At 44.2% G+C, this 23675-nt stretch overlaps 1 protein-coding gene and 1 non-coding gene across 2 annotated transcripts; one reads left to right on the top strand and one right to left on the bottom strand.

Moving 5' to 3' along the window:
* Positions 1-4104: 4104 nt before the first annotated feature.
* Positions 4105-6186, bottom strand: LOC110932771. The gene has a single exon (XM_022176028.1). The coding sequence runs from the start codon at positions 6184-6186 to the stop codon at positions 4105-4107; it is 2082 nt and encodes a 693-aa protein (XP_022031720.1).
* A 220-nt stretch (positions 6187-6406) lies between these two features.
* LOC118491941 lies at positions 6407-6513 on the top strand. Its single transcript, XR_004892386.1, has one exon. It is a non-coding gene; the product is annotated as a small nucleolar RNA R71 (small nucleolar RNA).
* The last annotated feature ends 17162 nt before the right edge of the window (positions 6514-23675 follow it).

The raw sequence follows: 23675 nt of genomic DNA, 5'->3' as shown, positions 1-23675 counted from the left end.
TATTTTTTTTTATTTCATTTTTCTATATTTTTTTTTCAAAAATTAATTTTATCTAACTACAGTAAACAAAAGCAACGGAACGTGACGAAGCATATTTTTGTTGTGCTGGGGGTGGCGGTTGCGGCCGTATAGCATTTCGTTCGCGGCCGCAACAAATTTATACAACAAAAATTACAAATTTCGGCATGCCCCCGACGTATTTACAAGAAACCAACCGTCCTCGCCCGAATGGAGATTGAGTACGGGCGAGGCGATCGCAATCCTGCAAATAAACGCAATAGTAATTCGACGTATATTTTTCAAATTCAATCAAAGCACCATGTCGCTATACTATTACCGAAACGACTCGACAAACATACAATACACAACAATTTAAGTACAATCATGGACTCACGACCCTCGAACTTAACCAAGATTACCGACAACGACTCGACATATTAAACACGACATGACTAAAACTCTCGACACACTACATACATCAATACAATTTACAACATTAATGCACGACCCTAAAGCGACACCTTCGAACGACATGACAGTCACCCTAACACAAGACTCGACTAAACTGACCCGAAACACACCCAAACTGACCCGACACGCGACTCGATTAACTGACACGACCCAACTGACACGACTCAAATAAACACAGCAGATTGCACAACGCACGAACTGATTAATCATGAAAGATCATAGGATACGTACCTGAACTGTCGATTAAGACACAGAAAACGAGGGGGTGGTGGTCGTGTCCGGAGTGATACGGTGGCAGCGGAGGTGATGCGGCGGTAGAAGTGGATGGTGGCCGGTGGTCTGTGGAGGCTGGTTGGGCGGTTTCAGTGGCGGCGATTCGGTGGTGAAGGCGGTTTGACGGTGGCAGTAACGGCGGTACAATGGAGAATGGTTGGTGGAGAGAACGGTGGCCGGTCGAGGTGGGTGGGCGGCGGTTGAATTGGGGGTGGACGGTGGACTGTGGAGGATGGTTGGGCGGTGGAGGATTTGGTGAAGATGGTGGCTGGTGACAGGTGGTTTCAGTGGTGAAGGTGGTGGTTCAGGGCGGCGGAGGTGGTGGAGAACGGGTGGTGACCGGTGGCAGTGGAGGTTGAATTGAGTGGTGGAGACGGTGGTCTTGGTGGTTTGAAATGGAGAAGATGACCAATTTAGGGCTTTTATATTTTTTTTGATCTGCGACAGGCTTACGGACCGTATAGGTAAACCCTTGCGGTCCGTAAAGCTTTTGATTTTTTTGTGACCGCCTAAGGTTTACGGACCGTATGGTGGTCCCCTTGCGGTCCGTAAAGCATACCAAAGCAGATTTTTTTCTCTTTTTTTTTATGTTATTATTATTATTATTATTATTATTATCATTCCCTAAACTTACCTCGTTTTCGATATTACCCCCGTACGTCTCGGCTCGGTTTTCCACCTGTGAACTGCACACTCGACAAACAGATCAGTACGTTCGATACAGACACAACAGACTTGAATAAATTCAATATACAAATAATACAATACACAAAAATACAAGATACAAAAATAAACGGTACAAACTATACAACTCGGGAATTCCCGAGTGTGCGAAACAAACTCTCACGTGCTTAAAAGCGGGAGGTCAATCACCTCCTCCTCTCGATCCTCGGTCGGTCCCTCGACAAAATGCTTCAATCGATGCCCATTGACCTTGAATCTCTGACCGTCTTCACTCTCAACCTCTATCGTCCCGTACGGGAACACCTGCCTAACCACATACGGTCCGTGCCAACGCGATTTCAACTTTCCCGGGAACAGCTTCAACCGGGAATTGTATAGCAACACTTTCTCCCCACACTTGAACTCTTTCACCTGCTTCAAGTGTTTGTCGTGCAACGCCTTAGTTCGCTCCTTATATGCCCACGACTTTTCATACGCCTCGTCGCGTAACTCCTCTAACTCGTGAAGTTGAAGAAACCGGTTCTTGCCTGCAGCTGGCAAGTCAAGATTGACTGCCTTCAGTGCCCAGTATGCACGATGCTCTAGCTCCACCGGTAGATGACACGCTTTCCCATAAACTATCCTAAAGGGTGTGGTCCCAATAGGCGTCCTATAAGCAGTACGGAAAGCCCACAGAGCGTCATCTAACTTCTCGGACCAATCGATACGACTGTTTCCGACAGTTTTCTCCAGGATTCTCTTGATCCCCCTATTCGAATTTTCCACCTGCCCACTCGTCTGTGGATGATAGGCCGTTGAGAGCCGATGGGTGACCCCATAGCGTTTCAAGACCTTCTCCATCTGTGAATTGCAGAAGTGGGTGCCTCGATCAGATATCAAGGACTTCGGTGTCCCGAACCTAGCAAACAATCTCCTCAAGAATCTCACAACAACCCTCGCGTCATTCGTAGGCAAGGCCTCTGCCTCCACCCACTTAGAAACATAATCTCTTGCGACAAGGATGTATCGGTTCCCCCTCGACATAGGAAACGGACCCATAAAATCAATACCCCAAATATCAAAGACCTCAACCACCTGAATGGGGTTCTGGGGCATCTCATTACGGGATGAGATATTTCCTGTCCTCTGACAGGCATCACAGCTGCGCACAAACTCATGTGCGTCCCTAAAGATGGTCGGCCAATAAAAACCCGCATCAAACACGCGTTTGGCGGTATAAGCTGCACCATAATGGCCACCAGTCGGTCCCTCATGACAATGTCGCAGAATACTGCGCGACTCGGACCCAAACACACATCTCCTAATAACCTGGTCCGCACCGATCCTAAACAAGTACGGATCCTCCCAAATGTAGTGCTTGACATCCGCAAAGAATTTCTTCTTTTGCTGGTATGTCATGCCCTCCACAAGGTCACCTGTAGACAAGTAATTCGCCAGATCAGCAAACCAGGGAAAGCCTTCCTCGTGGGCTTTCAAAAACATCAACGCCTCATGGGGAAACTCATCCCCAATCCTATCCTCCCGAGTCTTCTCTATCTCGGGGCTCTCTAATCTCGACAGATGATCCGCAGCTACATTCTCAGCCCCCTTCTTGTCCCTAATCTCTAGGTCAAACTCCTGAAGCAGCAAAATCCATCGAATAAGCCTAGGCTTCGCGTCCTTCTTCGCAAACAGGTAGCGAAGGGCCGAATGATCCGTGAAAATAATGGTCTTCGACAGCACAAGATACGAACAGAATTTGTCACACGCGAATACGACTGCCAGCAACTCCTTCTCCGTCGTGGTGTAGTTCTCTTGGGCGTCGTTTAGGGTCTTGCTAGCGTAATAGATGGGATGAAAGTGCTTCTCCCTACGCTGCCCTAAAACGGCCCCAACAGCAAAGTCGCTGGCATCGCACATGATCTCAAATGGGAGGCTCCAATCAGGAGCAATCAGAATGGGAGCACTCACTAACCTCTCCCTATCAACTCGAAGGCCCTCAAACACTCATCGTCGAATACGAATGGCCTATCCTTCTCTAGCAGCTGGGTCATCGGGCGAGCAATCTTCGAAAAGTCTCGGATGAAACGGCGGTAGAATCCCGCATGACCCAAGAAACTCCGAATAGACTTCACAGAAGTAGGCGACGGGAGCTTGGAAATAACATCAACTTTGGCTTGATCCACCTCAAGCCCCGCCTGTGAAATCTTGTGCCCTAGCACAATCCCCTCTCGAACCATAAAGTGACACTTCTCCCAGTTAAGCATCAGGTTCGTCTCCTCACATCGAATAAGCACACGCTCGAGATTACGCAGACAATGATCGAAGGAACTCCCAAACACAGAAAAGTCATCCATGAACACCTCCATGGAGTCCTTGATCAACTCGTGAAAGATCGCCACCATACAGCGCTGAAAAGTGGCTGGAGCATTACATAACCCAAATGGCATGCGTCGATACGCGAAGGTGCCAAAGGGGCATGTAAATGTGGTCTTTTCCTGATCCTTTGGTGCAATAGGGATCTGGAAATAACCTGAGAATCCATCAAGAAAACAGTAAAACTGCTGCCCTGACAGTCGCTCCAGCATCTGATCGATGAACGGCAAAGGAAAGTGATCCTTGCGCGTGGCGTCGTTGAGTCTGCGATAATCTATGCAAACTCGCCAGCCGGTGACGGTCCTGGGTATCAACTCATCCCTATCGTTGACGACCACTGTCATACCCCCCCTTCTTGGGGACCACCTGGACGGGACTCACCCATGCAGAGTCCGAAATCGGGTAAATCAGTCCTGCATCCAGCAACTTAATCACCTCTTTCTTCACAACATCCTGCATATTAGGGTTTAGCCTTCTCTGAGGCTGAACCACCGGCTTGAACTCCTCCTCCATCAAAATCCTGTGCGTGCAAAACGAAGGGTTAATACCCTTGATGTCCATCAGCTTCCACGCAATAGCCTGCCTATTCTTTCTCAAAACACTCATCAGTTTCTTCTTCTCCTCCTCCGTCAATCCAGCAGAAATGATGACGGGTAACTGCGATCCCTCGCCCAAGAATGCGTACTCCAGATGAGACGGCAACTCCTTCAACTCCAGGGGCGGGGGTGCCTCAACAGACGGTCTCTCCTTCGGAATCTCCTCCTCCTCGATGACCTCAAACACCTCGAATCTAGGGGAAGGCTCGGTAGCCTGCAACAAAGGGTCCTGCTCAACATCTAACTCAGTGACCTCACTCCCCTGATCATCCATACTAGTATCATGCGTATCAGACGCATCCCTCCCACAAATCTCGTTGAGAAGGCCACCCACATGGGACATAAGAGTATCGATAAAGTATAGAGTGTCATCATGCTGGCCGGTGTGCCTCATAGAACGCTGAATGTCGAATGTGACCTCATCCTCATCCACTCGAAGAGTCAACTTGCCGTCGTGCACGTCAATGAGTGCTCGTGCTGTGGCAAGGAATGGACGACCTAAAATCAGTGGGACCTCAGAGTCCTCGTCCATGTCGAGGATGACAAAGTCAACTGGGAACACGAATTTATCGACCTTCACTAGCATATTCTCCACGATACCCCTAGGAAACTTCACCGATCGATCGGCGAGCTGAATACTCATGCGCGTAGGGGAAGGCTCTCCTAGGTCAAGCTTAGCGAAAATGGAATAGGGCATGAGATTTATGCTAGCACCTAGGTCAGCAAGCGCATTGCTGACAGCAAGATTCCCAATCAGACATGGGATGGTAAAGCTACCAGGATCAGACACTTTCTTCGGCAACTTGTTCTGTAGGACAGCAGAACACTCCTCGCTCAGGGTAACAGTCGACAGATCCTCTAATTTCTTCTTATTCGTAAGAAGATCCTTCAAAAACTTCGCATACTTTGGCATCTTCGCCAAAGCCTCGACGAACGGAATGTTCACATGCAGCTTCTTCAACATCTCCATGAAACGACCATACTGCTCTGCGTCCTTACCCCTCACTAACCTACCAGGGTAAGGGGGTGTCGGCTTGTACATCCTCGTCGGCTCCTTCTCTAACTCCTTCTCCTCTCCTGGAGACCCGCTGGACTGTGCTGTACTTGCTGGGCGCAGCCTAGGGTGCACTCTGCCAGCAGGTGTCTCCATCTCAATCTCCTCGTCGACCTCCGGGTCCTCATCGACTACCGGCTCGACCTCAACAGCCCCTCGTCCGCTCCTAGTGGTAACAGCGTTCGCGGTGGCGTTCGGATTCCCAACAGTGCTACTAGGGAGACCACCTTGAGGCCTCTGGTTCAGCTGATCGGCCAGCGAACCCACTGTCCTCTCCAGGTTCTGTAGTGCAGTGCTCTGACTCTTCATGAAGGTCTCGTGCTCCATGAACCTCGACTGTGTCTCCTGATGTCGAGTATCCTCTCGCGTGATGAACTGTGTGAGCAACTGCGTCTGCTTAGCTAATGTATCCTGGTTTTGCCTCAGCATCTCCTCTATCGTCGGGTTTTTCGTACCCGAACTCGCCCCTGCTCCTGCTCCTGCGTCCTGAAACAAGCTCTGACGTGGCTGAAACCCCGGTGGGTTGTTGTTCTTCCAGCTGAAATTCGGGTGGTTCTTCCAGTTCGAATTGTAGCGCTTCCCGAAATTTCCTTGATTCCGATTTCCCACGAACTCCACCTGCTCTGGTGACTCCTCAGGGGCAATAGGACACACGGCTGTGTCATGCTTCCCTGTGCATATCTCGCACAACTGCTCTTTCTTCGTCTGCATCTCCTTCATCTGCTGCTTTAAGGCATCGATTTGGGCTTGCATAGAGGTGGTAGTGTCAACCTTATGCACGCCTCTCTATGCAGCAGACGAATCTCTAGACTCGGGAAACTCATAGCTACTCATCGCGATGTCCTCAAACATCTCGGTACACTCATCTGGAGTCTTGGCGGTCATCAGATTGCCGCCAGCAGTCGTATTCAGCATATTTCTCGTAGCAGGCGTCACTCCATGGTAGAACTTCTCAACTAGCGCCCACCTCTCAAACCCGTGATGTGGACACTTAACTAACAACTCCTTGAAGCGCTCCCATGTCTCGTAAAATGACTCTCCTTCCTTCTGGCGAAACTCCTGAATCATGCTCCTCAGACGAGCGGTTTTTGAGGGAGGAAAATATTTGCCTAAGAATTTCTCTCGCATCCCCGCCCAGGTAGTAATGGATCCAGCAGGAAGAGACTCTAACCAAGCATGAGCTCGATCAGTGAGTGAGAATGGGAAAAGACGTAACTTGCAGGCGTCCTCGCTAACGCCTTGCTCCTGAAATGTGTCACAGATAGCTGAAAAACGAGAGATGTGAACATTTGGGTCCTCGGACGGTAACCCATGGAACTGGACGGTGTTCGTAACCATCGAGATGATTTGGGGTGGAATCCGCCAGCTATTAACGGCAATAGCAGGGCGGGTGATGCTGGATCGAGCATTGGTCGCGTTCGGCCTGGCGTAGTCAGCGACGACTCTCCTAGGAGGGGGATCGGCATCACCCATAGTGAAAGTAGAAGATGAAGTGTGTACCTGACTAGCTCGGAAAGTGCGAAGGCGCTCGTGGAAATCTCGCTCGGGCTCAGACGAAACAGCAAACGAAGGTGGCCCCTGTGAACGAGTGTGGCGCATACAATGAGAAGAAATCTAAACTAAGTACTAAAGCAAATCTAACCCTAAAGGCACAAATTGCAAGCAAAAGGCATCTAAAGGCAATGAAAATCTATGAAAGCAAATAAACAACTAAATAGACGACTCGGGTCGTTCTCTAAAGTACCAGTGTCCCCGGCAACGGCGCCAAAAACTTGATGTGTGAAAATGTGTATATTAAATTCAAACAAGTTTTAAAAAGGGAATCACAACCTAAACCACACACAATCGGCAAGTGCATCGGTCGCAGTGTAGTGTAGATGGCAAGACCGGATATCAATCCGTGGACACTGTATGCAAACCCTAGATAATAAACCTCTGTCGAATAGATAGTCCATTTTAAGTTCGATGTTGAGATGGTTTTTATTAATTAATTAATACTAAAAGCAAACACAAGACACGAAACAAGCAGACAGACAAGCACGCGAGCGAATGGTGATCAAATATATATGAGATAAAGGCTACCTAGGCAAAGAATCCCTAGAATCATGCAATGCTAGTGTGACAGTGACAACGGTTAAATATCTATTTCCCTCAATTGACCCCCCGCTAGAGATGTCCCAAGTGAGAAAGCAAGACTAAGTGTGAAGTGCTAGAATGGACCGGCTCGAGCTATCGATACCAAATCCTACGAAATTAGAACCCTTTGACCTCGGAAACAGTGATGTTGAGAGAGGGTTCCAAAATCGCAAAGCAGACCTAACTTAAATTATTGAAATCCTAGGAAACCCTAAACGCGATGAAATAAACGAGCCTGAGCTATCGGTCACCCAATCTACCCAACAACGATTAGCTAATAACCTAGCTCACCTTTATCGTCTTTCGAGTCAAAAGATGAGGATGCAAGTTTTAGTAAATCAATTTTAATGATTAGTTGAATTGGTCAATTTCTCAACACAATACCCAAACCGAAAACCCTAAGATTAACGATTCAAATTAAACTCTAAGTCTAGGGGGAATTTCTTCGTGCCTAAACCGCTGAATTCATCAACCAAAAATCAATTAACATACACCAACATGCAATACCAAGATCAAAATCAAAGTCAAATCATGTAAATCACACCAATTAACCGAAATCAAGTCACAAACGCATCACAATCAACTAGTTCATCAAAACCTAGGTAGTTATAACGTTTAGCTACTCATAATATTCATCAATTCAACAAAACAAGGTCTGAAAACAACTGAAATCATAGTTCTATGCGAAAAGAAACCGAAAAAATCAATGTTTAGCAAACCCGATACGCTCCAAACTCGAACCGAAAGCTTCCTTGACCTTTGCACAGCCTCAAGATGCTTCAAAATCGTCCAAGAATGCTCCCAAGTCGCCTGTGTGTCGAATGATGCCAACCCTAATCGGCTGCAATGTGTTTATAAAGTTTTTGCGAAATACGATCGCCTTACGGACCGTGTGAGTTGAGCTTTGCGGTCCGTAAGGAGCTAGGGCAAATCCTGGTGCGCGCCTCCCCTTTGCGGACCGTAAAGACCAGGTCTTACGGTCCGTAAAGGGTCCTGTTCAGCTGAATTTTGTCTTTTTCCTTGCTTTTCCGACACGTCTTTCCGTGTTACTTCCGCTGCACCATTTTCCTTCCGTTTCACCACGAAACTAGCAGGTTTATCACCAATTCCTGCAAATCCATAATTCAAACAATTAAGTATCCAAATCGCGAGAAAACCACATCCAAAATCACCAAAATGTAAGGAATTCGATACGAAAAATATGTGTAATTATAAACATATCAACTGGTTATCCCACAACCAGGCCCAAATCGTCTGCAACAGAAGACACATAGTGCTAAAGACTCCGAGTGGTGAATCGCTTACCATTCGAGGAGATACACAGTATGGATTGCCCGAGAATGTAACTATGCTTAAGGCTTCAAGATGTCTAAAAAGGGGTTGTGTCATCTACATGGCACATGTAATTATTGAAGAGCCCAAACCAAAGATAGAAGACATTCCAGTCATTTCTGAATACCCTGAGGTTTTCCCCGAAGAACTACCTGGTCTACCACCAGATAGGCAAGTGGAATTCAGGATCGACATCACCCCGGGAGCAGCACCTATCGCTAGAGCACCTTACAGACTAGCGCCAACCGAGATGAAAGAATTAAGGACCCAGCTAGATGAACTGCTGGCTAAGGGTTTCATCAAACCGAGTTCATCTCCCTGGGGAGCACCTGTCCTATTTGTTAAGAAAAAGGACGGATCGATGCGTCTGTGCATCGATTATCGCGAGCTGAATAAAGTCACCATCAAGAATAGATATCCTTTGCCGAGGATCGACGACCTGTTCGATCAACTACAAGGAGCAAGTTATTTCTCAAAGATCGACTTGAGGTCGGGCTACCATCAACTAAAGGTCAGAGATGAAGACGTACATAAAACAGCATTTAGGACTCGTTACGGTCATTACGAGTTCCTAGTGATGCCTTTTGGGCTCACTAATGCACCGGCTGCGTTCATGGATCTCATGAATCGCGTCTGCAAGCCGTACTTAGACAAATTCGTCATTGTTTTCATCGACGATATCCTTATATATTCGAAGAATCAAGCTGACCATGAGAAACACCTTCGTTGTATTCTCGAGCTGCTACATCGTGAGAAACTCTATGCCAAATTCTCTAAATGCGAATTCTGGCTACGAGAAGTCCAATTCTTAGGTCACGTTGTAAGCGAGCGTGGTATCCAGGTGGATCCCGCTAAGGTAGAGGCGGTCATGAATTGGCAAGAGTCAAAGACGCCTACCGAAATTCGTAGTTTCCTGGGGTTAGCAGGATACTACAGGAGATTTATTGAAAATTTTTCAAGGATTGCTGCGCCCTTAACTTCCCTGACTAAGAAGAAAGAAAAGTTCATTTGGGGCCCGAAGCAGCAAGAGTCCTTCGAAATTCTGAAGCAAAATCTGAGCAACGCTCCTGTGCTGACGCTACCGGAAGGTACTGAAGAATTCGTAGTTTACTGCGATGCATCGCACACGGGCATGGGGTGTGTGCTTATGCAAAAAGGCAAAGTTATTGCCTATGCTTCAAGACAGTTAAAGGTGCACGAGAAGAATTACACCACCCATGACTTGGAGCTGGGTGCCGTTGTGTTTGCGCTAAAACTGTGGAGGCATTATTTATATGGAATCTAGTTTGTGATCTATTCTGATCACAAAGGCCTTCAACATTTGTTTAACCAGAAGGAATTGAACATAAGGCAACGCCGATGGATAGAAACTCTAAATGATTATGATTGTGAGATCAGATATCATCCTGGCAAGGCGAACGTAGTCGCCGACGCCTTAAGTCGATAGGAGAGGGTGAAACCCATCCGAATCAACACCAAGAGCATTGAAGTAAGGAATAACCTGATCGAAAGATTGTTAGCTGCACAGAAAGAAGCTGTGTTGGAAGCTAACTATCCAAATGAGAAACTAGGAGTAACTGAGGAGCAGTTAACTCTTGGTAAAGATGGAATCTTAAGATTGAACGGACGAATATGGGTTCCAATTTATGGAGGACTACGAGATGTTATCCTCCAGGAAGCCCATAGTTCCAAATATTCTGTCCATCCTGGAGCTGATAAGATGTATCAGGACTTAAAGGCAAATTATTGGTGGATAGGCTTGAAAAAGTCTGTAGCCACTCATGTAGCAAAGTGCTTGACTTGTGCGCAAGTCAAAGCCGAGCATCAAAAGCCGTTTGGCTTGCTACAACAGCCTGAACTTCCCGAGTGGAAGTGGGAGTGCGTAACTATGGATTTCATTACCAAGTTACCCAAAACAAGGAAAGGAAATGACACTATATGGGTTATAGTCGATAGGCTGACTAAATCAGCTCATTTCTTACCCATCAAGGAGACTTATAGCTCCGACATGTTAGCCCAGCTATATGTTGATAAGATTGTAGCCTTGCATGGCATACCTGTGTCTATCATCTCCGACAGAGATACTAGATACACGTCATATTTCTGGAAAAGTTTCCAGCAATCTTTGGGCACACGTTTGAATTTCAGTACGGCTTACCATCCACAGACGGACGGTCAGAGTGAGCGTACTATTCAAACGTTAGAAGACATGTTGCGTGCGTGTGCTATAGATTTAGGTGGTAATTGGGATAAGAACCTACCCCTAATCGAATTCTCCTACAACAATAGCTACCATACCAGCATAAAGGTTGTGCCTTTCGAGGCATTATACGGTAGGAAGTGTAGATCGCCTGTTTGTTGGGCGGAAGTGGGAGAGGTCCAATTATCAGGACCGGAAATAGTCTTCGAAACAACGGACAAGATTGTCCAGATTCGAGAGCGTCTCAAAGCTGCCCGTGATAGGCAGAAAAGTTACGCTGACCCAAAACGTAAGGACTTTCACTTCGAGGTAGGTGAAAAAGTGTTACTAAAAGTATCACCCTGGAAGGGGGTGATGCGCTTCGGTCAGAAGGGCAAACTGAGCCCGAGATACATAGGACCTTTTGAGGTCATCGAACGTGTTGGGTCAGTTGCCTATAAGTTGAACTTACCAGAAGAGCTCAATGGAATTCAAAATGTGTTCCACATCTGCAATCTAAAGAAGTGCTTCGCCGATGAATCATTGGTGATCCCTCACACAGATGTGCATATAGATGAGAGCATGAAGTTTGTGGAGAAGTCGTTGTCAATTGAAGACCGACAGGTGAAAAAGCTTCGAAGAAAGCATGTGCCGATAGTAAAGGTCAAATGGGATGCCCATAGAGGTCCCAAATTCACGTGGGAAGTTGAAGCCACGATGAAAGAAAAATACCCTTATTTGTTTGAGTAAATCTCGGGTCGAGATTTATTTTAAGGGGGTGAGGATGTAACACCTCAAAATTTTGTGTCCAATAATGCGTTAACACGTGTCATTAGTTTACACGTGGCATTTAATATTAAATAAGGGACTAAAATTGACAAACCTTGAAAGTATGTAAATTCGAGGGTTATAATTGTCAAACGAGGGTAAGTATTCTGTATAGTAACCCTGAACGATGCTCGTACCTTCAAACGAATAAATCATGGATCGTACGGAAGCGAAACGCGGAAGAAAGTGAGAGATTACAAGCTGCAGGGGTTAACTGTGTCAACATGTTTAATTATACCTCTGAATGACCCTTTGACGAATCCAAGGCTTTGTAACAATAAAATACGCTCACTAGAATACACTATATAAATTCCGCGAAGTTCCGTTTTGAAACGAGAAAGTTATGATCAAATTCGTATGAGAAGGGTTAAAAGCGTCAACAATATAAATTAAAGCTTTTCGGATGATAAGTAAACTAACCGGGGGCTTAACAGTACGAGTAAAAGACCCGAGGCCTTAATTGTAATTAACCGAGGGCCAAACCGCAAAGTTACCCCTTCAAACCCGAAAGGTCAGGTTATTAATTACCAAAGATTTCGGTAATCATTACAAAAAGATTTTAAAAGATTTTAAAACAACCCTTACGGACCGTAAAGGTCCTGCCTTACGGACCGTAAGGGGGTGAATGATTAAGTTTGTCTCCGCCACAGGCTTACGGACCGCAAGGCCCAAGCCATACGGTCCGTAAGAGATGCCCAGCGACAGAAAATTGGTTGTTGGCTGTTTAAAGCGGTAGAACAATTATGTATGGGTTTCCCAGAGGTATGGGCGCCCCCTACTCGACCCATAGCACCTTAGGACACCTGCCATTCATGGATACTCACTTGTAGGATGTGTTGTAATGATCTAAAGGCCATTCTTGCACTATAAATAGGCTTACATTGTGCATAAGTTTACCACACCTGTAGGTCCCTCTCGGAGGATCGAGAACAAACCTAAACCTTGTTATACTAACCCACTAGCGAGTGCGGAATCCAAGCTAGTAGGCAAACCGGGATGAGACAAGTATAAACATAAACACACAAAAGTTTCACCGATTAACACTAGTTGTATTAATGCAAATGAAGGTTTCGGTTACAAGCACAATGTTTACAAATCTAACTTGTAAACTCTCAAAGTGTGTGTGTGAGTTTTGGACAGGATGCTCTCAAAGCTCTCTATCTCTCGGATGTGCAAATGGCAGAACTCTTTCACACATACACTGCATGGGTATATATATATACCCAGCCCATGATGCCAGATCGAAGGATCCGATAGATGGTCCGAAGGATCATCTATCGAGGACAAGTTGTTCGAATGATCAGCATTGACCTCGAAGGATCATCCTTCGAGGTCTAACAGTCGAACCATATCTTTCGTGCACCTCGAAGGATCAACAGAATCCTTCGAGAAGCTATCCTTCGATCAGAACATCTTTCAATATACAAACTGTTGTCCAAGTCAAACAGGAGGATGGTTGACTTGGTCAACTTACAACACTAATCAGGACATCGTTTACATCGTGACCGAATACAGACAAAGTACAGACACAAGTGCACCAACAAACTCCCCCTTGGCTGTAGCTTTGTCTTGATCTTCAATAAAAGTAGACTCGTCTTGAACTTCGACGGTCTTTGGTCTTCGAGTTCCCAAAACTCTGATGTCCTTACAAGTCTTCATTGTCGGAGGATCTTCAAAGTCTTCAAAGTCTTCACGTCTTGAAAGTAGAAAGTGTATCAACAAACTACCCGTATCATGTAGGAAGTGTGTTGACAAACTCCCCCTTAGCATAAGCTCCCCCTTGGGTTATGCTCGTGAAATACTTTAACTTTATGAAGTGAGATCCTTGTGGTGTTGATGATGGCCAACGGCAACTCGTTCATCTTCATTCGTTGAGCGCCTTCACGTCGTGTCTTCATTCCAAAGCTTGTCATCGACCATGTTCTCCTAGCCTTTAGAATCTGCACATGCAAGAAATCTAAACGCGTAATGAGAACAACTGCTTGGAATATAGTTAATCATAAACAAGTGACACACTTATGACCATGTCACAAACAAACACCGTCCGACAGTTTGAAAGTTTAATACATTTATCAATTTCAATTTCTAACTTTCAAAACATGCAAATTTCGACCGTTTATGAAGATTTAGTCATTTCGGTTTTCGTTCAGGTTTCAGGCAACGAAGACTCGAGTTCCAACATCGTACGATCGAAAATAAAGAAGAAATAAAATCTTTTTGGATTTTATAAGGTTTATATTAAAACACACCTAAAATCTTTTTGGCATTTTTGAATATTTTGAAAGTAAAGACTGAAAGCAATAAATAAATATATCCAGGCATTCTTTTTGCGAGTTTCGAGGGTAAGAGAATCATATCAGTGTACGGTCATGCCAAAACACTCTTGTTGTTCAGTTAGTTAACATTTAGATAAGCATCCTATAACAATTATCGGTATTGTTGTCCACTTAAGCTCAACTTATCAGATGTAATCATGTTTAGAGGATACGTTAATGTATGATTTATACTTACCGACCGGTGTTCATCCACATCACGACACATTCCCGTATCAAGGTATGCACGAGGGTTCATCTTACCGGTGAGTATACCGATTATCATCTGTTTGACCGTATATGATGTGAGATTCTCACTTATTTTGATTTGAAAAGAAGTCCTTTGTGACATAATCACTTATTTTTGAGGAACTTGATTTTCAGATGCATGAGGGCACAGGAGCAAGTTCGTGAACAGGTCAGTACTTCCGTACAGCAGAGAGACGAACTTGACTCCCGGATAAATGTGATATTTTATCACTTATTTGATTTGGACATGTGATTGTTGATCACTTATTGAGGTCGAATGCAGTATGTATTATGTACACGTATGTATAGTATCATGGAAGATCTTAGACTTAGTCTATTTATAGAAGCAACCATGATACCCAGATGATAAGCAGCATAAAGACCGAATATCTCAGAACCTCGGCAATCTATCAAACGAAATTTCGGTACTAAGACCATATGCCAATGAATGGTTCCCACCTGGTCTTCAGTCGGTTTAAGATTTATATCCCCTGCACACTTTAAAATGATTGTGAGCCTACCGATACATCTTATATAGAGCTGCTTATCGTTTTGCATTTAAGGTTTGAAGAGGTTTGGATAGACCACTGATGTACTATCACTTTCTCTTTTTCTCGCCAGGAAACTCATTTTTGATTTTCTATTGTTTTTGTGTTTTTGAAATTTTTCGATGTTTTTGGATTTTCAGATTTTGGATTTACTCCCCCTAAAATCAATAAACTAAGACAAATTTAAAAACACAAAGGTATTTACAAAAATGATTTTCCGATGTTGGTTTTACTCTTGCTTGACCTTAATGCCGTTTACCAATAATAAGAAGTCAAATCTAGATTTGTCAAAAGCTTTGGTAAATAAGTCGGCACGTTGGTCATCGGTGTGGACCTTAACAACATCGATTAATCTTTTCTCAAAGCAATCACGTATGAAGTGATATTTGATTTCGATGTGTTTGGTCTTTGAGTGCTGCACAGGATTTCTAATGATATCTAAAGCAGCAGAATTATCAACGTATATGGGAGTAGTTAGAAATTCAAAACCGTAGTCCCGCAATTGTTGTTGGATCCAAAGAACTTGGGAGCAACAACTTGAGGCAGCAATGTATTCAGCTTCGCATGTTGATGTAGCGACACACGTCTGCTTCTTGCACTGCCATGTAACTAGGCGATTTCCTAAAAACTGACATCCAGCCGTTGTGGATTTGCCGTCAATTTTGCATCCGCCAAAATCAGAATCACTGAATGCTACCAATTCAAAGTTATTATCCCTAGGATACCACAGACCGGTGTCCGGGTAAGCCTTCAAATAACGAAAAATCCTTTTAACAGCAGCAAGATGTGAGGCCTTCGGATTAACTTGATATCTGGCAAGCAGGCACGTTGGAAACATTATATCTGGCCTTGATGTTGTGAGGTACATAAGAGATCCGATCATTGCGCGATAGTTTGAGGGGCTAACAGCTTCACCCTTCAAGTCTGGAGTAATCCCGTGATTAGTTGGCAATGGGGTACCAATGGGCGTTGCATCAGTCATCTGAAACCGGTTCAAGATGTCACCAACATATTTAGTCTGATGGATGAAAATCCCAGACTCCGTTTGTTGCACTTGAAGGCCCAAGAAGAAGGTCATTTCCCCCATAGCACTCATCTCGAATTTATCCTGCATAATGCGCTCGAATTCCCTACACAAGACATCATTAGTAGAACCAAAAATAATATCATCAACATATACCTGTACCAGAAGAAGGTCTCCATCTTGTTCTTTGATGAAGAGAGTACAGTCGATAAGACCACGTCGAAAACCGTTCTCCAGCAGATAGTGTGATAAGGTTGCATACCAAGCTCGCGGTGCTTGATGAAGACCATAGAGAGCTTTGTTGAGCAACCAAACCCGATCGGGATGGATAGGATCTTCAAAACCTGGAGGCTGTTCGACATATACCTCTTCTTCTACCACACCATGTAAAAATGCACTCTTCACGTCCATTTGATAAACCTTGAATCCTTTGAAGGACGCATAGGCTAGAAAGATTCGAATTGCTTCGAGACGTGCCACTGGTGCATACACTTCGTTGTAGTCGATGCCTTCAATCTGACGAAAACCTTGAACGACTAAACGTGCTTTGTTTCGAATAACAACTCCGCGGTCATCCTTTTTGCATTTGAAAACCCAACGGGTACCAATCTTCTTGTATCCAGGAGGTTTCTCTACAAGCTTCCAGACACCCAGCTTCTGGAATTGCTGCAATTCTTCCTGCATAGCTTCCACCCATGAGTTATCTTTCAAGGCTTCTTTCCAAGTTCTTGGTTCTTCCTGTGAGACATAACACGCGAAAGACCAATCGTTTTGTTGCCCGGATTCTCTGATAGCCGCATACAAGCCTGCATTGTTGTTGTTTCGCAACATGTTTCTTGTTTGAACACCACTTTGCACATTACCGAGGATGTTTTGTTGAGGATGGGTATTATGAATCCTTGTTTCAGGATTATCACGAACTGGAATATTAATACCCAGGTTGTTGAGATTGAGATCAACAACCAATTCAAGACCCGGAATTGACGAAGAGGATGATGCAGTAGCTTCAGCTGTTCTGGTGGCATCCACTGGAGGAGTACCCTCTGAAGTACCATGAACTGCTGTTGTAGGAGCTTCTTGATCTGCATCTAAAAATTCATCATCCTCTGAAGATTCGTTCAACTCGGTTGCATCATGAAAATCCTCATTGTTGAGAGTATTGTTGTTCACCGAAGAAGATGGTTCTTGATTAACAAGAATTGGACGAACCACCGGTGAAACTGTTGCATTGTCACTCTCGAAAAACATCCTAGCCGCAGCATTTTCTTCAACGGCTTCAACATTGATCGAATTGAAAAAGTCATCGTACTCAAACATCCAAGGCTGACCAGGACATTTGACTGGCAAGGTGTGCCTTTGTACTCTGACCTCAGACCATTCCTCGACCTTTCTTGTCTCTAGATTCCAGACACGTAAGTTAGGGGTGGCATATCCAAGAAAGTATCCTTCAATTGCTTTTGCCCCAAACTTTCCATTAGGATCGATCATTGTGCAAGGAGCTCCAAACGGCTCAAGATAAGACAGATCTGGTTTCCGTTTGTTGATAAGCTCAAAGCAGGTCTTGTTGTGCCTTTTGACTGTAAGGACTCGATTCAATGTATAGCATGCAGAGGCCACAGCTTCAGTCCAGAATGGAATGGGCAGCTGCGACTCTACCAACATTGTCCTAGCAGTCTCGATCAATGTGCGGTTCTTACGTTCAGCGACGCCATTTTGTTGAGGAGTATAAGCTGCACTAAACTCATGAAGAATACCCTTTTCAGTGCAAAACTCCGCCATGGCATGATTTTTGAATTCAGTACCATTGTCGCTACGTATCCGCCTAACCTTCAATTTATACAAATTTTCAATCTGAACGATCAAGTTTTTGATAATTCCAAAGGTTTCACTCTTGTGTGCCATGAACGCAACCCAAGAAAATCTTGAATAATCATCTGTAATGACGAGACAGTATTGATCACCCCGAATACTTTTGTGCTTCACAGGACCGAACAGATCCATGTGTAACCGTTCAAGGGGAACTGCCACCGTATTGATCTTCTTTGTAGGGTGCTTCTTCTTCGTTTGTTTACCCTTTTGGCACGAAACACAGACGTCTTGAAGATGGAAATTTTTGAGAGGAACACCATTCACCAATTCATTTGAAACCAAATGATTCATTTTGCGCAAGTGAATGTGACCCATACGTCTGTGCCAAGAGATGGTGTCTTTTTCTGTGGCTTTTGTAACGAAACATGTTGCTTGTGCAGACGTAGTAATAGCCTGGCTCATATCAAGGACGTACAAATCATTTATCCTTGGAGCCGACAAGAGAATCCATTCTTTTGGAATTTTGAAGCCGGGTTTCAGCACATAACATCCACTAGCATCAAAATGCACTGAGAATTGCTTGTCACAAATTTGAGAAACGCTAAGAAGATTATGATCAAGTTGTTGCACAAAATTGATCTTGTCAAAGCTGACAACCCCGTTAGATATCATTCCTTCACCCGTTATATATCCACCCTTATCTCCAGCAAAAGCAACATAACCGCCTCTAATAGATTTTATGTCGTAAAGAAGCTTCATGTCGCCTGTCATGTGCCTGGATGCCCCACTATCAACAATCCAGTGACTACTGATAGTTCCTCCTGGAACACCCTGCACATGAACTCAAATGATTAGTTGGAGATGGGGACCCAAGCCATTGTGGTCTTGGGTCTTCCATTTTCATCAATGACAATAACTTCTTGTCTTTGATGGTTGGTGAATTGTGATGGTCCCCCTGATTTCACAACCGTTTTTGGTTTCCAAGTCTGTTTGGTTTCACCAGTGTTATTCTTTAAAAGTTTAACTTCTTTGTTGTTTGAAGTTTTTGGGTTAACTGGTTTTACAGAAACAGATTGTTTTTGAACCACATCGGTTTTAATTGCTTTTTCAATCCTTTTGACCTGTTGGCGTTTCTGTTTCTTTTCCCTTTCTTTTGCAAGGCGGGGATCTTGTTTGACAGAAACAGATCGCTTACGGTCATCTTGATCACGGGGAGCATCAACCTTTTCTTTCTGCTTATGAAGATATGAGCAATTTCGAATTATGTGCCCAATGGTTCCACACTCAAAACATGATCTTCGTTCAACAAACCCCGAAGTATCATGTGATCGTCTAGCCGATGATGTTGAACTTTGTGAACCCGAGGTACTAGGTTTTGAACTGCTTGGTTCATTTCTTTTCTCAACGAAAGCTTTCTTGACAAAATCTAAGTTAGATTGATTTTCAAACTTTTCTATTTTGTCTGTTCCCGTCGATTTCACAAAGTTAACATTTTTCTTCTTCTTTTGGTTCGGCTTCTTTTCAGCTTGAGCCGGAGATTTTTCTTTAGGCTTGGTGTGATTTTGCTGTTTTGGCACTGTTGGTAATTTCTTGTTGCCAAATTGCTTTCGAATTTCAGCCTTTGGAATAGGAGGACACTGTGTAACTGTAACCTTAGGTCCTGCCTTCTCCAAGAACTTACTCGTCGAATTTTCAAAAACTTTACTGATTAAAGATTGATTAACATTTTTAATCGGAAAGTCTTTGTCTGAATAAATTTTATCATCACCAACCAGAGTGTACAGCAAATTCACACTCTCCGACTCTTTCTCAGACACGGGCTCGATTGCAACAGTCTTAGCGGGTTTTACTGGAGGATCACATAGAATGTAGTTCTCAAGAGGTATGTCCTCATCCTTAACCACCGCATTAGACTTTGCTGTGACAGTATCATCAGATTCATCATCTGAAGAATCAACATCCTCAACAATGACAGGAGGATCCTGATTCAATTCAGCACTTACAAATGTATCTGCTGACACATCTGAATCTGAGGATACTTCCTTTTGATATCCGAGCCCTGCAGCAAACTCTTTCACATCTAGAGGCACAGATGGTTCAAAGAACACTCTGTCCTCCTCATCTGGCATGGCATCATAATTGTGTCTAACTGGTGGTGGACACTTCTTATAGCCTATGCATGTGACATCTCTCTTTTCCTTCTGAACATCGATGATGTGATCTAACACATAGCTAGAACTCAAATAACTGTCTAGCTTGAGCTGGATCGCATCACTTTCTGTTTTCACACAAGCCATTTCTTTTTGCATGTTCTCAAGGCGAGATATATACAAATTTATATCAGTTTGTTTTCTTGAAACCATTTTAGTCAGTTCAGTTTTATCTTTCTTTAATGTTTCAATTACTGACTTAAATTCTTTTTCATGGGTTTCATAAAACATGTTGGCTTCTGTGCATTTAGAGAGGTCCACAGTCAACTTCTGATTGTGGATAAATGTCACATCATATTTCTCTTGCAAAGCCTCATGCTTGCTTTGCAAGTCACACCACTCAGTACTTAAGGAATCATGTTTGTCTTGCAAGTCAAACAAACTAGCTTGTAAAGCATCATGTTTGGCTTGCAACTCAGACATGCTTCCCTCCAAATCAGCACATTTAGCATGCAAGCTATCACAGTTAACACAATTTTCAGCAGTGGGTTCATCGACACATACCTGACTTGATGAACTGCCAACATTAGCCATAAAGGCTGAATGAAGAGAAGACGAAGTAAAAGCAGCTTGATCCACCAGAATAGATCTTCTTTGAGTGTCTGCTGCAGTTTCCTCCAAGAGTTCATCAATATCTGCATCGATTGTTGCATTTGATGTCTCACCCACATGATCATCACCAGAATTGGATGATTCTTCATCAACACTCCTGCTGTACCCCGAAGAGTCTTCATCTTCAGACGATTCACCACCACTGGCGGAAGATTCTCCACCACTGGTGTGAACTAACTCCTTCACAACTTGAGCAAAACAAGCTGTTCCATCGGGTGCATCACTACCCAACTGGATTGACCAGTCACAACCTTCATCCACCTGAACTGCAAGTGCCCGGTTAGTTTGGTTGTGGACAGGCACCAATGTACGCTCATTGTTTCTGTTCTGCTGGTTGCCTTGGTTTCTGAAGGGGTTTTGATTCCCATGTTGGGCCGGTTTTGTACACTCCCTTTTAAAATGACCCCGTTCACCACAGTTGAAGCACTTCACAGCCTGTTTATCGAACCCATACTTGGTGTCTCGCTTACTTTCCAAGCCGGTTCTTCCAGTGCTTTCCATCCAATCCTTTGCTCTTCTCACAGCACTCGCAAAGGCCCACTTGATATCCATCAGATCCATCTCTTCTTTATCTATCTGCCGATAATCTTCTTGTGTCAGATTGATGTTGCCAATCTGACCTTCTATTAACCCACAGTACGCGCTAACAACGGTGTTAAGCAGCTCCATGTGTTCCTTAGCTACTTCCACACTGACTTTAGAAAAGCTTGAAGTATCAAGCTGCACTGTACTTGGTTTTGTTGGTTGACCAGCAGATGATGTTCCTCCATAACATGCACGTTGTGTTTGAGCGGGAGGAGGAGGAGGTGGCTGTATTGGATTTCCATACATGTCTGTGGTTGGAGGAGGCTTAACAGGAACTTGCACTGTATTGCCATACATATCAGTGCTTGTGACAAAGGCTGTCTGCAAAGGTGCATGCTGGCTGCTCGGCACAATGGCTCTTGAGGAAGAAGAGCTTGTAGTTCCATAATACATTTCTGGATTCTGTGGCACTGGAACTCTCTTAGCTTTCAAGGTCTCTTCTTGATCCTTGTTCTCCAACAACTGCACAAAGTCGTTGATGTTTGTAGTAGCCATGACCCCATTATACTTCAAAATCTCCAGAAAACTGTTCCATTGGGGAGGCAATGCATCAGCAAACTTCTTCACAACCTCTGTCTGAGTTGTTGTCACGCCAAAGTTGTTCAACTCAGTAAGCAAATGGTAAAATCTGCTTGTCATATCTCCCAAAGACTCCTTATCCAAGCATGCAAAACCGTCAAATTCCTTCTTGAGTAGATCATGACGCAATTGACGTGTTGCCTCATTCCCTACCCCTCTGGTCTTTAAACCGTCCCACAACTTCTTGGTAGTCTTGAAGCTGACAAACTGATGATATATATCTTTGCTTAACGCCTGAGTAAGAATGGCGTAAGCTTTCTTCTCCAGATCATATGTTTTCTTCTGATCCTCTGGAAGATCTGCAAATGTGGCAGTTGAAGAAGCAGCAACCTCGATGGCTTGATCAAAATCTGTGGTGAAACGTATCCACAGCTCTGTATTCTGACCCAGAACATATGTACGAAAACGATCAGCCCAACCCGGATATTCATTTAGATGCATCAGCTTTGGAGGTCGATTCAAACTCCCTGTTTCGCTTTCGCTTAAGAGAATACTTTGGATGCTCGGAGTTTGATTAGATACCAACGCCCACTGATTTCCCTGAGAAGATGTCGATACCGGAGACTCGGCCCATGAAGGCGATAGACTTGTAGATGTGTATTTTCCACTGTCTGGCGCAGGTGTACCCCACCATGAAGGAGTAGAACCAGAACTTGTATATTTACCGCTGTCGGGAGCCGGATTCCACCAATTCGGATTCATGATTAATAAGCAAAATAAATGCTAAGTGAGAATAATCCGAAAGATCACAGTCGAAGGATCCTGGTCGAAGGATCTGAAATCACAGAAACTTGTTAACAATAAACTGACCACAATCGAAAGATCAACTATTGTTCGAAGGATCAACAGTACTCGAAAGATTACTGTTGAGTCTCGAACAATGATTTCGAAAGATTCAAGAGCTCGAAGGATTCTCCTTTGAAAGATCCTTATCTTTCGAGCTAAATCCTTATCTTTCGGACACTTGTCTTTCGATTAGATTCCTTTTTCGAAGGATATGTTTCTGACTTCGAAGGATGGGTCGAAGGATGTTAATCTTTCGAGCCTTCCTTGATCGAAAGATGATCTTTCGATGTCGAAAGATATCTTTCGAGAGGTTCTGACACAACTGACACTGATGTGACAGGTTGGTGAAAAGGTGATGGGTTGGTAAGTCAACTTTCGGCAATGGGGATGTGCAGGTTGTACTTTCCCACCAACTTTGAAAAGTTTACCAAAAATGGTGACCTTATCCTCAAACCAGTCACCGGAATTTTTGACCGGAAATATGGCCGGAATTTACCAAAACACTCAAAAACAAGTTTTCAAGTTACCCAACCCAACCTTGAACGCTCCCGAAGGTTTAGGAACCGTTTTTCAGTTTAAAAATGCAAGAAAAACCACCAAAACGGGTGCTAAACCAAGTGTCCAAACACACCAAAACTTGAACAAACCCGGTTTTAAACAAGGTAAAGAGCGAGGCTCTGATACCACTTGTAGGTCCCTCTCGGAGGATCGAGAACAAACCTAAACCTTGTTATACTAACCCACTAGCGAGTGCGGAATCCAAGCTAGTAGGCAAACCGGGATGAGACAAGTATAAACACAAACACACAAAAGTTTCACCGATTAACACTAGTTGTATTAATGCAAATGAAGGTTTCGGTTACAAGCACAATGTTTACAAATCTAACTTGTAAACTCTCAAAGTGTGTGTGTGAGTTTTGGACAGGATGCTCTCAAAGCTCTCTATCTCTCGGATGTGCAAATGGCAGAACTCTTTCACACATACACTGCATGGGTATATATATATACCCAGCCCATGATGCCAGATCGAAGGATCCGATAGATGGTCCGAAG

This window comes from Helianthus annuus, chromosome 4, assembly GCF_002127325.2.
Source record: "Helianthus annuus cultivar XRQ/B chromosome 4, HanXRQr2.0-SUNRISE, whole genome shotgun sequence".
NCBI classification, from domain to species: domain Eukaryota; kingdom Viridiplantae; phylum Streptophyta; class Magnoliopsida; order Asterales; family Asteraceae; genus Helianthus; species Helianthus annuus.
Note: the sequence above shows the minus strand (reverse complement) of the source record. Positions and strands in the feature narration are given on the sequence as shown.

Bases quoted from the DNA above. Each gene is read 5' to 3' on its own strand.
- LOC110932771 (XM_022176028.1), bottom strand. From the start codon at position 6,186: ATGCAAGCCCAAATCGATGCCTTAAAGCAGCAGATGAAGGAGATGCAG.